Source organism: Staurois parvus, unplaced genomic scaffold (assembly GCF_062004578.1).
Source record: "Staurois parvus isolate SC_StPar_1 unplaced genomic scaffold, SC_StPar_1.0 ptg000414l, whole genome shotgun sequence".
Lineage (NCBI taxonomy): Eukaryota > Metazoa > Chordata > Amphibia > Anura > Ranidae > Staurois > Staurois parvus.
The window spans coordinates 1015001-1032711 of NW_028318210.1; the positions used below are offsets into that span (position 1 = coordinate 1015001).

The 17711-nt window shown below is 40.4% G+C and overlaps 1 protein-coding gene across 1 annotated transcript in view; it reads right to left on the reverse strand.

The window, feature by feature from the left end:
* COX16 (cytochrome c oxidase assembly factor COX16) overlaps positions 1–17711 on the reverse strand; it is a 164582-nt gene that overhangs the window by 132112 nt on the left and 14759 nt on the right. The window contains exon 2 of the mRNA XM_089686837.1: positions 16145–16222. Coding sequence (XP_089542963.1) covers positions 16145–16222 — 78 coding nt within the window. The remainder of the gene's footprint in view (positions 1–16144; positions 16223–17711) is intronic.

Below are 17711 nucleotides of genomic sequence, written 5' to 3' on the forward strand. Positions count from 1 at the left end.
CTAGAGTAACTGCCTGTCTCCTGGAATTTCCTTCATGCTCTTGATACTGTGCTGGGAGACACAGCAAACCTTCTGGCAATGGCATGTATTGATGTGCCATCTTGGAGGAGGTGGACTGCCTGTGCAACCTCTGCAGAGTCCAGGTATCGCCTCATGCTACCAGTAGTGACACTGACCCTAGCAAAATTAATGGAAAACAGTCAGAAAAGATGAGTAGGGGAAAAAAATGTCAGTGGCCTCCACCTGTAAAACCATTCCTGTTTTGGGGGTCATCTCATTGTTGCCCATTTAGTGCACCTGTTATTTCATTAACACCAAAGCAGCTGAAACTGAATAACAACTCCCTCAGCTACTTAACTGACCAGATCAATATCCCAGCAGTTTAACTGCAGTGATGTTACACTCTGATTAAAAAGTGTTCCTTAATTTTTTATATATATATATATATATATATATATATATATATATATATATATATATATATATATATATCACATCACACCATTCCATAAACCAATCAATAATATGAATATTGCTGTAGTATCCTCTACCTTACAAAAATGTAAAAGTAAAGTGCACAGTTTATAATCCAATACGCCTCTTCTTCTGTGAATGTCAATAATTTTAACAGTCCACCATTGCTTTCACCATCCAAATTTTGTGCAGAATATTAATCAGTAGATCACCATCACTCAGTGTGTCCACCAGATTCCAACCGAACCACTTACCTCAGGAAACTGCCCCTCTGAAAGTAAGGTCAGTCTGCACCTTGCCCTTTAAATAGCGCTAGTTCTCCTCATCACCTCAATATAAGCTCTTATGCTAATGCATCATAAACATTCCTCCATGTTCAGTTCAAAGGAATAGAAGAAGAAACCTCATTGCGCAATATATCAACTCACCACACAGATTTATTAAACAGCAGGATTAATCATAAATAAGGTGCACTTTGCCTAGTGCACATAGCAACAACTGCCTTTTTAAAACAAGTGTTTCCCATTTAATGATTAACTTTGGCTTCAGAAACCTAATCCAGATGGTCGACTTCCAATTCCGTCTAGAGTGAATATGTCATCTGGCCAGGCCCTAGACGCATTTCCTCATCCAATCATGACTGCATTAGAAGGGGTCATGTTCCTTCTGAAGCAGTCATGATTGGATGATGAAACACGTCAAGGGCATGGCTGGATGACGTTATCACACACTAGGCGGAAAAGAAGTCAGCTATCTCGGTTAGGTATCTGAAGCAAACTTTTATCCTTAAGGTGGAAAGGCTTGTTTTAAAGAGGCAATTGTTTCTATGTGCACTAGCCAAAGTGCACCTTATTTGTGAGTGCTATTTTAATAAATCTGTATGATGAGCTGATATACTGCGCAATGAGGTTTCTTCTTCTATTCCGTTGAGCTGCACATGGAGGAATGTTTATGATGCATTAGCAGAAGAGCTTATCAAGGAGAAATAGCCTTATTTAAAGGGCAAGGAGGAGATTGCCCTTACTTTCAGTGGGTAAGTTTCCTGAGGTAACCAGTTCGGTTGGAAGGTGGTGGAGTAATGGTGATCTATTAATGAATATTCTGCACATTATGTAGACCTCTGATGGTGAAAGAAATGGTGGAATGTTAAAATAATTGTCATTTAAAGAAAAATGACCTATTGGATTATAAACGGTGTACTTTATTTATACATTTTTGTAAGGTGGACACTACAGCAATATTCAGATTATTGATATTCACATGAAATAAACTGATTTTGAGTGGTTTATTGAATAGTGTGAGCTATATATGATATACTTTTTGCATATGTTTTGTGCATGTGGTGGTACTTGCATATGTATTCATGTATGTGTATATGTTTAACGCGATTCATTTTTTTAGTTGTGCAGAGCTTATTTTTATTTGATTTGGTGTGGGAACACGCAACAGCTGCTGCAATCACTATTCAGATAATTTTAGTACATTTATTCATTATAATTCTTTGTGGTAGCGCAGGAAATTTCTGGTTTTTCTAGCACTAAGGAGCAGTCATCCATATTCATACACTGAACCACACTTACCCATTTTAGATTGCACATTCCAAAAGTAAACCTGTGGAGTGAGTAAACTAGTACATTAAGAGCAGTATCCAATAGAAACATATAGTTGTCAGTGTATACCTTTATTTATTACTATTTACAGACATTTACATACTGTACATTCACATCAGTCCTTGCCCTCAAGGGCAAGCATACTTAAATGCCCAACACATACTAGGGTCTATTTAGACAGTAACCAATTTAGACATGAAATCCATGCAAGCTCAAAGGGAACATGCAAACTCCATGGAGATAGCATTCTGGATAGGATTCAAACAGAGGACCGCAGGGTATAAGGTCTTACTATTTATTTGAAGCTGGCCATAGTTGGATAGAATATTGAGTGAAAATTCTTAGGAAAATTAGTAAGAAAATTCTTAGAACGTTCTCAGACCATTCAAATTTCATTAGAAAGATTTTATTTGCTTTTAAAATTTCATTTTGAAATGAATGGACTTTACTGAACAAAATAACATCCATTAAAAAAGTATCACACACAAAAGGAAATTTCAGTGTCACAGGATCAAACAGCTGTACCTCAAGCAATGTTGTGCACCTCATCCAATGCAAAACATGCAGCAAAGGATCTTACGCTGGTGAAGCAGAACAGAAATTGAAAACAAGGTTCAATAAACATAGACACACCATTGAGGAACATAAGGAAGATTACTTGTGCACACCTGTGGGACATCATTTCTCACAACCTGACCACACTATGGAAAACATGAAAGTTTTAATTCTTAGAAAGGGAACTTTAATACTGCTCAGGAAAGAAACACTTAAATTAAGAATGACAATTCTATGTGACGCAAAAAATATTGGACTAAATATGGACTATGGTTTCTACATCATTATCCAACAGTTTTATGACCAAACCCCTCCCCCCTCTCACCTCTGTGCAAGTTAAGCATGGTACACACTAGCAGTAGAAAAACAAACCCACACCATAACCCCCCCTCCATCAAACTTTACACTTGGCAGAATGCAGTCAGGCAAGAACTGTTCTCCAGGCAACTGTCAGACCCAGACATGTTCATCGGATTGCTAGACAGAGAAGCGTGATTCATCACCACAGAGAACATGTCTCCACTGCTCTAAATTCCAGTGGCAGTGTGCTTTACACCACTGCATCCGATGCTCTGCATTGCACTTGGTGATGCAAGGCTTGGATGCAGCTGCTCAGCCATGGAAACCATTCCATGAAGCTCTCTACGCACTGTTGTGCTAATCTGAAGGCTACACGAAGTTTGAAGGTCTTTAGTTATGCAGACAGTTGGTGACTTCTGCGCACTTTGCGCTTCAGCATGCGCTGACCCTACTCTGTCATTTTACGTGGTCTACCAGTTCTTCCACTTTGTTATATCACTAACAGTTGACTGTGGAATATTTATTAACAAGTAAATTTCACAGATGGGCTTATTGCACAGGTGGCAACCTATCATGGTACCACACTTGCATTCACTGAGCTGCTGAGAGACCCATTCTTTCACACGTTTGTAGAAGCAGTCTGCATGCCTAGGTCCTTGATTGATGGAACACCTGAATCCAATGATTTGGAGAGGTGTCCCAATACTTTGGCAATATAGTGCACTTCTTTGAAAGAAAGACGAAAGGGTACACGGTACTAAACCCCCACTATTCAAGTGGGGATCATCGGAAGAAGGAATCCGAAAGACAATATCTTTTCTCTAGGAAAGACAGTGTAGTCATGGGATGACACAACCAACCCTGTTCAGTGTAGGAAGTAGGTAACCCAGTCTTTAGGAGGAGTTCTCAATTTGTTTCTGGAGTTGAAGCCTCCTGATAGAGTTCTGATAAGGTCAGATAAAAAAACTGACCGACTGACCCAAAAAAAGCCTGTTCCATAGAACCAGACTGAAGAAATTGGCAAAGAATACATCCATAAGGGAAGTTATGCTAGGATGGGAGTGAACCATTCCCACTGTAGCTAGAGTTTCAGGTCTAAAGAGAGCAACTTGGTGTCTTATCAAATTCCAGAGTGCCTAACTCAAGGGAAGATTGAAAAGGACTAAGAGAGACTGCACAAGAAGGGGGCATCATGCTCAAAGGGAATTGTCCAACAATCACACAAATTTGCTATGAGCAGAAAATGGTCTAATGGCCACAGAGGGTGAATTATTTTAGAAAGGATATAAGCTAGACAAATCTACATGCAGATGAGGCAAGAGTATGTGCACTAGATAGTTGTTAATTTGTACTGGACAATCATTACACTGCACAAGCCCAAAAGTCTAGGGAATAGATTTCTTCAGGGAAGGTCTTCTGAGCACTCCACAATGGGTACCAGCTAGAAGACACTGAAGAGTCACCTTACTAGGTAAAAAAGCAGTGCAGACAGGGTTGAGAAGAATCAAACACAATCAAACACAAAGGATGCAATCATCTGTGATGGAAAGGGAATCCTGTGTAGGAAGGAGTGTAAGTTCTGGTGGGATAATGTTTGCTACAAGGGGAAGCCTGAGAATCAAAATTGCAAGGATCTAAATTACCAGGGGAGCAAGCACAATGAACAAACAAGTCCCCACTTGCAAAAGTGAGGGTGTATCTTCAAGCAGATGGTTAAACAGATGAGACAGAGGTCTTCTGGCTTCAAGAACTGCAGCTTGAGTGGGATGTAGACTCTGGCCACCTACAAGATACTACTGCAGTAGTGGATGAAGACTGGGGTTTCTCCATCCCATCCACGGATCTCCTGCATTAGGGCAGGCACACTTTGCGGCCAGCAGACATACTGGGAAAGATATTGTCAAGGGCAGGTCCTAAGAGATGCCTTATCTTGACAAGTGAACCAGACATCCCTTACACATACCCTTAATGTCCCAGGCACACAGCTAAAGCGTTCTACACATACGAACAAACAGTATTCATATGCAAGGCACAAGTCTAGTTGCTTGTAAAAGGCCATCACATGCTGAAGGCAGAAAGCAACACATTTGTTCCAAAAGTTTATTTTGTTGTTTATTTTGGAAGAGAGAAGTGAAGTCAACGCCTGACCTTCACCCTCCCTATGTCGTCCCCAAACATCTACAGCTAATGCTGGGTGGCCTAGGCTGCTCAGGCCTCCTCCATATTTTGTTTTCATATTATGCTCGCAAATCTTTTTTGGATCGGTTTGTTCTGTGTCTGCTAGTTTTATTGCGACGCACTGGATGAGTCTTTATCAGTCAATGTTTTTTGTGTTATTCTTTGTTAGAACAGCATGGTTTATTTGTCATATTGACCTGCATACACTTGCTTCATGTTCAGATTACACCAACATGTCTTTACGACTATACTCTTGCAATGTTAAAGGTTTAAATTCAATGAGGAAGAGGTCGATAGCTTTCAGGGAATTCCGTTAATCTAAGGCTGATATTATCCTTATCCAGGAAACACATTTCAAAAAGGGAAGCTCATTTAACTTTGCCCTCAGATATTTTCCTATAGCATACTTAGCTATGGATATCACAGGTAAAGCAGGTGTCGCTATTCACATCAAGAAAGGCTGCCCTATCAGGGTGGTATCCTCGGTACTAGACACACAGGGTAGATTTATGCTACTGCAATGTCAATACAGTGATGTCCATATTACAATCATTAATGTGTATGCTCCAAATACTAATCAATCGGTGTTCTTTAGAGATGCTATCTCCCTGCTTTTAGTTTCTTCACACCCTTTCACGATTATTGGCGGAGACTTTAATTTATCCATATCAGCTGCACACGAAAGGAGATCCCTTCAAAGCCAATTGCCCTAAAAACATGCTTTGAAATAGTCTACATCCTTCCGTCAATGGATCAGAGGACATAAGCTGTTTGATATTTGGAGAATACAACATCTGAGTGCTAAAAAGTTTTCGTTTTTCTCTCCAGTGCATCACATCTACACCAGACTAATTACTTTTTGCTGTCAACCCCCTCACTTAGACAGCTCTGATATTGTCCACAGCTCCTGGTCAAAGCATTCTTTTTTGGCTTTAGATCTGTTTCTAGATCGACCAAATTCTCGCACTTGCTATTGGTGCCTGAAAGACACACGTCTATGTCAAGCGGGTGTCAACGCTTCTATTTCAAAAGCATTGCGTGAATTTTTTTAACTTAATACAGGATCTGTGTCAGCATCCTCAACTCTGTGGGAATCCCACAAAGTGTTTATTAGGGATCGCTTTATAATGGAAAGCTCATGTCTTAAGAAGTCCATGCTTCACCAGAAAACTGACCTTATGAACCAATTATCTCAAGTGGAAAAAAAAAAATTATCACCTCGCCCTCTTTGCCTAAACTTTTATTAGTGGTACAACTTAAAAATCAACTTAAGACACTTAAGGCTAGTTCTATAGCAAAGAAATGGCTATGGATGAAACAAAAGTTTTATTAATAAGCTAATAAACCTCATAGGATGTTGGTTAAAAACTGAAAGCACATTTGACAACTTCCTCTCTTGAATTTTTGTTTCAAGTAGATGGCACCCCTACTTTTTGCCCCCAACAGATAGCCCAAGTATTCAGAGACTTTTATCGTAAGCTTTATAACGGTTTATCGTCACACATACACCCTCCTTTCCACAGAGATTCCTTTAATGCCTTTTTTTCAGCTCTTCATCTCCCTAAATTGAAAAGGGAAGATAGACTAACACTAAACGCAGCTATTACCATGGAGGAACTGTGTGCAGTTGTTAAGGAGCTACCGTCACACAAAGCGCCGGGACCAGACAGGTTTTCCTATACACATTATAAGCAATTTAACACGGATATAGACCCTGCCCTATTGGAATTTTACTTCTCTCTGCTGAGTGGAGAAAAACCTAATTCACAATTTCAACATTTTCATATCACAGTCATTCCCAAACTAGTCAAAAACCTAACGAACCCAGCTAGCTACAGGCCCATAGCATTATTGAACACAGATTATAACATTTTTAAGAAAATCTTAGCAAATCGTTTGGCCCCTTTGCTTCCCAAAATCATCCATAATGATCAGGTGGGATTTGCCTTGGCAAGACAGGCAGGGGACAAAACTAGATGTACGATTCACTTGGTTGACGTACTCCATGGCTCACGAACACCGACACTATTGCTAAGTTTAGATGCCCAGAAGGCATTTGACCGGTTGGGATGGCCTTATATGTTTGAATTACTGCGACATGTGGGAACACAAGGGCCATTTTTTAATGCTGTTACGGCGCTGAATTCAAGACCTACCGCACAGGTTAAGCTTCCCTATGCCACATCCGATACTTTTCCCATGCTCAACAGAACTAGACAGGGATGCCCCCTGTCCCCGCTCCTATTTGTGTTATGTCTTGAACCATTAGCAGTAGCGATCAGAGCACATCCTGACATAGCGGGAGTGACTGAGGGTGAAGGAATATAAACTCTCACTTTTTGCAGATGACGTTCTATTGACTATAACTAAGCCTCACTTGTCATTACCTGCATTGCATAAACTTTTACAAACCTTTAGTGATTAATCTGGCTAGAAAATAAACACTTCAAAGACGTAAGCTATGACCCTTAATATCCCATCCCAAGATCTCTCACTGCTCCAACAAAATTACTCATATCACTGGTGCACGTCATCTATTAAATACCTTGGTAATTATATCAACCCAACTTATGCTCAGTTGTTTGAAGCCAACTACCCCCCACTATTTTGGGAAATCTATGCACTCTTAAATCAGTGGGATGCTTATAAGATATCTTTCCTGGGTAGAGTAAATATGTTAAAGATGTCAATTCTGCCAAAGCTACTTTAACTTTTTGAGACTCTACCAATCGCGATCCCTCATGCTCAATTGCAAACTCTACAACAAGCATTTCTTAGATTTATTTAGCATGCCAGAAAGCCCAGAATAGCGAGAACAGTTCTTTTGTCATCTAGAAATAACGGAGGCTTAGGGTATCAGGTATTACCAATTATTATTTAGCCACTCATCTGAGACAAACGCTATCATGGTTCACCCAAAAACCTCAGAATAGATGGGCGTAGATTGAATTAGGTTATATTTCTCTGATCCAAACATGTTCATTGCTACGCCCTTTTAATTATACATCACCTCTGTCTCCTCCACCCCTTTGCTCGAATCTATGAAATTTACCCTCAAAGTTTGATCAACTTGTGTGAAATCTCAGCAGTTATTGTCAGTGTGCTCTCCATTGTTATAAGTTTTATATAATCCGGAGCTCCCAGATAGTGTGTCCTACCCACAGATGAGCCCTTGGGCAATTAATGGGATATTTCAACTCCGTCATCTGATCAATCCAGTCTCGTGCAGGATTCAGTCATTTGAGGAGATTAGGGCGTGGAAATCCACAATTCCTGTATCAGCTAGATACACCTATTTACAGTTCCATCATTTCTTCCATTCCTTGAATTCCTCTTTAATGCTAGATTGCCCCACAGATTTCGAGCAGATAGCTATTAAAGGTCCCTCCCAACAACATCTTATCACCTCCTTATATAAACTACTTCTCAATAAAGGTTCTCTCTTTGATAATCCTCACCGTTATATGAAGAGATGGGAGGATGAACTCCAATGCTCAATCTCTTTGAAATGTTGGCAGGTGATCTGGGATTCTGTTTCTAAGACTTCTCGTTGTGTTGTGTATAAAAGAAAACTTATATGAAATATTAATGCATTGGTACAAGATCCCTGTAGTGCTTCATGCGATCAACCCGAAACTGTCTGACAAGTGCTGGAGGTGCATGGGAGGAGTAGATACCTTGGCGCACATTTTTTGGTTTTGTCCACAGATTGTGGGTTATTGGGCTATGATTAGAATGGCCTTGGAGCAAGTACTCAATGCTATCCTACCCCTAGACCTGCTACACTATCTTTTGGGGCATCTCTAAGCACTCGAAAAGGTTGGGAATACATATTCTGACAGCCGCTGGACGAGTGATACCACGACTCTGGAAATCAGTTGATGTTCCCACGCTAAATCATCTCTTAAGAGCGATCTCTGAAATCAGGGAAATGGAATATCTTACAGCTCTAGTGGGTGAACACTCAGGTCACTTTCGCTCTATTAGGGAGCTATGGGATCATTCTCCCTTTGTAGACTTCCTTCTCCCCCTCTCCCCCCCCCAACCTTTATATAGCCCAGACACCTTTTTAGGTAACGTGCCTTTGCTAAATAATGTAATCCAATGATGTGCAGGTTTAGGTCGGTTTATACTTTTGTATTGTGCAGATTACCATGCTGTCCATTTATGTTCATATTTCTTCTGTTTTTGGTTTCTTTTATACTGATGGTGATTTTCTTTCATTGCAACGTTTACACCCAAAGTGTTGTTGTAACTATGTTTTGAAAAAAGAAAATGGGCACTGGCCCTTAATACAAATTTACAGTATATAAAAAAAAAAAAAAAAAAAAAAACAGGAGCGTGGAATATGTTCTTTTACAATGATAAATAATATATCTATGACATGGTGTTCAAAACTATATTACATGGAAGATTAACCTTAATGGAAGATTTCTGAGACTTTATGTAAAGTCCTAAATTATTACAAGTTCTCTCAGCTGAAGACAAGCAAATCCTGTGTCAGATGTCTTGCAAATCGTACCTGAAATCAACATCTCACCCGATTTTGAAATCGTGCAACTTCACTGTAAGTCGCATGATTTCAAAGTCGGGCTTGATGTAACCGGGGGTAATAGAGCTTTCTTCTGGTGGTATTTGATCACCCCTGCATTTTTTATTTTTTTGTGCTATAAACAAAAACAGAATGACAATTTCAAAAAAAGAAAAAAAACAATATGATTTACTTTTTGCTCTATAACATATCCAATTAAAAAAATACAATTTCTTCAGAAATTTAGGCCAAAATGTATTCTGCGACGTCTTTGGTAAAAAGAAAAATCCCAACAGGTGTATATTAATTGGTTTACATGAAAGTTATACAAATGGCGGTATATATACTGGAATTTTGGGGGGGGGGTATTTTATACTAGTAATGGCGGCGATCAGCGACTTATAGCGGGACTGCGACGGGCATTCTCACACTAACTGACACTGGGTGGAAACTGACTGACATCTCCAGTGAAACTAATACAGTGATCAGTGCTAATAAATAACACTGACACTGTACTAATGACACTGGGCAGGAAAGGGTTAACATCTGGGACGATCAAAGGTTTAAAAATGGCAATCAAGGGTTATTATATATCTAACTAACATGTGGGTGCAAATGTGCTGCTTTTACTCACGTGTGGTGTCTTTCATTTCTCCCTGGAACTAAAAATTTCCAGGGAGAGAAGATCCAGCTAGATCCTGTGCCTGTATTTACAAATACAGGCACAGCTCTGCTTCTCCATTCATTGCAGAAGATCAACAGAGTCCCGGGCAAATATCATTGGCTAGGGCCTGCTGACAAATATGTCCTGCAGCGAAGGATGCCTTGGGGAGGGGGCACGCACATGTATGCTCCAAAACCAGAAAAACACAGCGACATATGGGTACGACGCTGGTCCTGTAGTTGATGCCCATAGACCGTACACTGCGGGCGGTTGGGCGGTCTTTAAGTGGTGAATTGACAGTAAAATTAGTTTATCGCTATAACATGCTGATCCTCCCAAAGTCCATATCCTACTGGCACAAATAATGACAGTTACGTACCTTTTTATTTTTTACGTTGATGGTTTCTTGCTTTATATGTTGCCTTTGAGGGAAGGTAGGGGTTACCTGTTCTCATGTATAACTGAAAATTATTGAAATGTTCTTAACATATACAGTCCTTGTTATTCCATTTGTAATAAAAAAATACAATTTTAAAAAGCAAGTTAAGTTTATTTACTGAATAAATCAGGGTTTCTTAACCACATTTCCATGGAACCCTAGGGTTCCTCTGGAGGTTGCTTGGGGTTCCTTGAACAATGACCAATTTCTGCCTCTCAGATAAGTTCCCACTGACACCATTGATCTTTTTAGCTGTTTGCAAGTGCGTAATTCTTTCCTATGACCACAAGTGTAAGGAGCATTCTTCTCACTGACCACCACACCAATATATCATGAGTTATAGATATAGTTGCTTTCTGCAGGAGCTCCCTGAGACCAAAAAATTATTTCAAGGGTTCCTCTGTGTTGAAAAGGTTGAGAAAGCTTGGAATAAGCTGTACTTTTATTTCAAGAATACTAATTTTATATACACTGCATTTCACATTCCCAGTGTAACAAAATGCCTTTCAATTTGTAAAATTACTCCACACTGAATTTTTCAGAAAATGTCCATTTTTCCAGGAAAAAAATATATATATTTTTTGCTCATGGCTTCAAAATGTACAGAAATTTTAAATCTCTATTGCTGACCTCTTCTTTGGCTGCTCAAATAGGCCTGTTGGTTTTTCTGGCCACGTTGTTCTAGGGGCAGACACAGTGCCACAGCTGGCTAAGTCTAATATACCAGCCATCCATATTGTTCTTGGTGTCCCAAGAAAGTCTGAGACTTCACTGAACTGAGATTGAGCTCTGCAGTCACTTATGCAGCAGTTGTTTTTTATTCTGGGTCACAATCTTGTGCAATGTCCTTTTGTCTCTTTCAGTCAGTTGACCATGTCAATCGTGCTTATGCTTATCATACAACGTTTTCCCATAAACTGTATACACTGTCATAGCCTTGATACTGTACATTGCGACACAGCAAATAAATTGGCAACTCCAGTTACAGAGGCACCAGCTAAGCAGCCACCAACAATTTGCCCTCTATGAAGCTCAGTAAGCTCTGACATGACTCTCTATCACTGCATGCATTGAATGACAAAAGTGAGGATTGCCATCTGTTAGCTAGGTGTCTTATCACACAGCAAAAGCAAAAGATTGTTACATCACTTCCGCTTTCAACGTAGTAACTTTCACATCTGCAAATCAAGAAGTTTTTCCATTTTTTCTTAAACAAAACTCCTGTATGTCTCTAATTTTAGAGATGTATAAATAATCATCTTGCCTAGAGGAGTTCACAAGATGCAGCAATTAAATTGAGATTAACTGAATTCATATATTTCTAATTTCGAAAGATGGTGGTCACTGACTGAGACAGCTCAGTTTGTCAATCTGGACAAGTCTTTAATCAATAGTTGAGACATTTTGACTGAGCCACCTGTGCTGAAAATCTGGCCTGTTGGCAGCTGCCAAACAGGGAATCATCACTAATATTTCAAATACAGTCTTCCTAGACAATACAATAAAAACCTATTAAATTATACAGTATAGGTTAAATTTCAAAGTACACAAAATAAACATTTATTTTCTCTAATTTGAGACTCATTTGAGAAGGATAATAATCACAAGGGATCCAACTGTAGCTCAGGATAACAAAAGGCTTAATAGAAGTATACACCACTATTTCATCCAGTCATGCATCCTCTAAAAGATGTTTTGTGTATTGTTAATGCCTTCCCCCAGCCACCACTGCTGGACCCTTTAAGAAGTTCTAAACACCGGGGGACAAAAGGCAAGCATTCTGATCAAGTGACCACTGTGATTGCAAGTCACAACAATCATATGATCGGAAAGCTCCGTATCGCAAGTATGCATCGGGAGCTTTCTGGTAACTCTGCTGGGAGCAGCACGCAGACAACAGAAAACTGTTTAAATAAGGTTGCAAATATGTGGCCATTAACCATTTGCCCACAGGATTTACCCCCTTCCTGACCAGGCCATTTTTTGCAATACAGCGTTGCGTTAATTTACAGTGGGGCAAAAAAGTATTTAGTCAGCCACCAATTGTGCAAGTTCTCCCACTTAAAAAGATGAGAGAGGCCTGTAATTGGCATCATAGGTAGACCTCAACTATGACAGACAAAATTTAAAAAAAATCCAGACAATCACATTGGCTGATTTGGAAAGAATTTATTTGCAAATGATGGTGGAAAATAAGTATTTGGTCACCTACAAACAAGCAAGATTTCTGGCTCTCACAGACCTGTACCTTCTTCTTTAAGAGGCTACTCTGTCCTGCACTCATTACCTGTATCAATGGCACCTGTTTGAACTTGTTATCAGTATAAAAGACACCTGTTCACAACCTCAAACAGTCACACTCCAAACTCCACTATGGTGAAGACCAAAGAGCTGTCGAAGGACACCAGAAACAAAAATTGTAGACCTGCACCAGGCTGGGAAGACTGAATCTGCAATAGGCAAGTAGCTTGGTGTGAACAAATCAACTGTGGGAGCAATAATTAGAAAATGGAAGACATACAAGACCACTGATAATCTCCCTCGATCTGGGGCTCCACGCAAGATCTCACCCCGTGGGGTCAAAATGATCACAAGAACGGTGAGCAAAAATCCCAGGACCACACGGGGGGACCTAGTGAATGACCTGCAGAGAGCTGGGACCAACATAACAAAGGCTACCATCAGTAACACACTACGCCGCCAGGGACTCAGATCCTGCAGTGCCAGACGTGTCCCCCTGCTTAAGCCAGTACATGTCCGGGCCCATATGAAGTTTGCTAGAAAGCATTTGGATGATCCAGAAGAGGATTGGGAGAATGTCATATGGTCTAATGAGACCAAAATAGAACTGTTTGGTAGAAACACAACTCGTCGTGTTTGGAGGAGAGAGAATGCTGAGTTGCATCCAAAAAACATCATACCTACTGTGAAGTATGGGGGTGGCAACATCATGCTTTGGGTCTGTTTCTCCGCAAAGGGACCAGGGCGACTGATCCATGTACAGGATAGAATGAATGGGGCCATGTATCATGAGATTTTGAGTGCAAACCTCCTTCCATCAGCAAGGGCATTGAAGATGAAACGTGGCTGGATCTTTCAACATGACAATGATCCCAAACATACCGCCCGGGCAACAAAGGAATGGCTTCGTAAGAAGCATTTCAAGGTCCTGGAGTGGCCTAGCCAGTCTCCAGATCTCAACCCCATAGAAAACCTTTGGAGGGAGTTGAAAGTCCATGTTGCCCAGCGACAGCCCCAAAACATCACTGCTCTAGAGGAGATCTGCATGGAGGAATGGGCCAACATACCAGCAACAGTGTGTGCCAACCTTGTGAAGACTTACAGGAAACGTTTGACCTCTGTCATTGCCAACAAAGGATATATAACAAAGTATTGAGATGAACTTTTGATATTGACCAAATACTTATTTTCCACCATAATTTCCAAATCAGCCAATGTGATTGTCTGGATTTTTTTTTCTCATGTTGTCTCTCATAGATGAAGTCTACCTATGATGCCAATTACAGGCCTCTCTCATCTTTTTAAGTGGGAGAACTTGCGCAATTGGTGGCTGACTAAATACTTTTTTGCCCCACTGTAACTGACAATTGCACGGTCATGCAATGCTGTACATAAATGAAATTTATGTCATTTTTTTCCCCAAACATAGAGCTTTCTTCTGATGGTCATTCATCACCTCTGTGTTTTTTATTTTTTGCACTATAAACAAAGTAAAGACCAACAATTTTGAAAAAAAAAAAAAAAACACAATATTTTGGACGTTGTGCTATATAAAACATATCCAATAAAAACATTTTATAAAAATCTAATTTCTTCATAAATTTAGGCCAAAATGTATTCTGCTTCATGTCTTAACTAACAAAAATCCCAATACTTGCAAATTAATTGGTTTACGTAAAAGTTATAACATCTACAAATGGCGGTATATATACTGAAATTTTTTTCTTTTATATACTAGTAAGCGACTTAGTGGGACTGCAGCGGGCATTCTGACACTGGGTGGGAACTAACTGCCACTGACATCCCCAGTGACACTAATAGTGATCGGTGCTAATAAAAAGCACTGACACTGTACTAATGACACTGGGCAGGAAGGGATTAAAATCTGGGGCGATCAAAGGGTTAACTGTGTGCTGTGTTTTACTAAGCAGACATGCTGTTTTGTATCTCTCTGATGTGCAGAGATACAAAACAGCAAAACAGCAGTTTTTTACACACAGGTCTCTCCCCTGTCAGCTTTGTGATCGCCGAGTGCCGGCCAGGAATCGCCGGCTGAGGCCCGGTGATTGACATCCTAGCCACCAATAGCGGCATGGGTAGGCCGGCGCGCGCCCCCTTCCCAGAAATGCAAATCATGTATATATATATGTGATTTTGCACAGCCCTGCAGCAGTACTTCTGCTATACGGCAGAGGGAAAGTGGTTAAAGCACCGAGAGGCCGCATGTATGCGTACCTCCAGCGGGATGAGGTTAAACACACCTAATGTAAGTACCTGACTCTGTCCTAATAGTTGCTTTCTGTATTCCACTGTCAGAATACATCCATGAGCAACTCCAGCTGAATGGCTGCAACCGCTGTTTGACCTCTATTGAGTAGGGATGGCCACACACTGATTGGAATTCATTAGGTCCCTGCTGAACAGACCAAATTTCTATCTGTATATGGACAACTTTAGCAAATCAGGCTGCAGAATGCTTTAGGCTTTGCTTTCTGAATCCGTATGTTGTTTGCTTCCTACCCTAATGACATCCAGTAACACTTGACCTACTATTTTCTAGACTAGGTTTATTAAAGCTAAAACCAATCAAATGTATTAAAACTGAAAAACTTAGAACTGCTAGTAAGTATAAAGTGCATGCAATAAATGCCATCTGTTTTCCACATGTAAAGCTCTAAAACCCCAACATTTTTGGATAGTGACAGACATTGTCTGCTCCCTTTGGAAGGTCAATCTGAATGTGAGTGAGGCAGAAGGGGGTGGGCAAGCTTCTTCACTCAAGGAAGCTTGGACAAGCCAAGCTCAGTTCAATCAAAACCTCTTGCATTTAACCACAGAAGATGTGAATTAGAGCTGCTGCAGGTATGCGTAGACAATTCTATGCAAGGTGCAAAGTGGTTTCTCATACAGGAGCTCTACATCAACCATTGACCTATGGAGAGGCATGCACTGTGGGGAAGCCTGGCAGAGCTCCAACTGGAACTGAAGCCGCTATCTGCCTTAAACACTTGCCTTGAGTTCAGTGGCCATAGGAGTTGAGGAGAAAAAAAAAAGTGATGTACCAACAAATGACAATGTTATTCACATGCAGACATAACGCAAAAACAAGAAACTAATACCTTTATGAAAATGGTTACGTGTGAATTACTTACTTTACTGTTATGCTTATGGGCATCGTAACGAATTTGTGAAAATTCACGGAGTCCAAAGGAGCCTCCAACAACCAAGACCTAAAAAAAACAAAAACAAACACACATCAGAAACAGGACTGTGGCATTTATAGTATAATAGAGTTTTGTTTAAGTTAAGCAGACATGCATACAAGCTGCTGAGAACACCAGCTTACAAGTGCTACTCCCAGACACCACAAGCAAAAGATTTCCCAGTACACTTACCAGCTAGCTGTCAAAACAACCAAACAGACCCTGTCTAAGAGTTCACATTAAAAACAGAGGGTTTTGTTTGCACACATTTGCAAATATTTGCGTAAGCCGCAGTACCCGCATACTGCAGGCTGGCTGATAAATGTGCTGGGAAATCTTTTGTTTGTGATGTGCATTGCCCTTCCATGTGCACCCTACTGCAAAGACTAGTTATAGGTTGGGGTAGTTGCCACTTTAGATAGTTGAGTATGGTGCGGAGACACACTGGATGCCTTCAGCTGCCATTGTGTTATTGCTGGGCGTCATGTGCATCCCTGTGCCTTTAATGAGGGATTGGCTCCCTCCAAGCACACTTGCCCTTAATCTATCCACTGCTATACGTGCTCCAGACTCTGAATTATAGGTTAGGACTGCAGTACACAGAGGAGCCTTGACATGGGCACTGTGGCTTATGCATATATTTGCAAATTTGTGAAAAACAAACCTCTCTTTTCAACGTAAATTATTAGACAGGGTTAATTTGGTTGTTTTGCAGGCTGGCAAGTGTGTTAGGAAATCTTTTGTTTGTTTGTAATGTGAGTTGCCCTTCCATGTGCACCTTACTGCAAAGGCTAGTTATCGATTGAGGTGGCTGCCACTTTTTTGGAATATTCCCAGACATATCCCTTGTAGATGTTCTACTGTTTCTCATATGCAGAAAGGCTATCAAGAGGTTCCACACAGCCTCCAATGACATATAATTATTCCTCAGAATTTTGAATGTAATTGGTTATGCAAGACATACAGTAAAATAAAAAAAAAAGTACACTGTGAAGGATTCAGGTGAGTCTATTTGAGAGTGTCATTCGAAGTAGATTTGCACTAGAACTGACAAAGATTTTCCATTTTCTGCGGACACAAAAGCAAATTTGCAGGCACAGATATATTTGCACACTGTTTAGACACCAATATAGCATATTAAAGCTGGATTCCAGGTATTACATTTATTGCACAGATACAATGGTGCAGCTTGGATTAATGTAAGTATATATAAGCCATACCTGTGGGACCATTGGGGCTGCTGCCCAGTGATTGATGCCCCTATTCAGATGCCGTTCTGTGTAGTGAACACAAGAGGCTACTTATTCAACATGGGTGCCATGCTGAGAAGGAGATTGTGATGTCTCACCCTGCCTCTCCACCTCATCCAATCAGAGAATGCCTTGTATTTATTGAGAAGAATGCAAGGCTTTCTGTGAATGGCACTCATGCCAAGCGAGAAGATGGAGGAAATCATTGTAGCAACAACTACTACAGTTATTCTCCACTTCCCCAGAGGTCCCACAGGAATGGCATA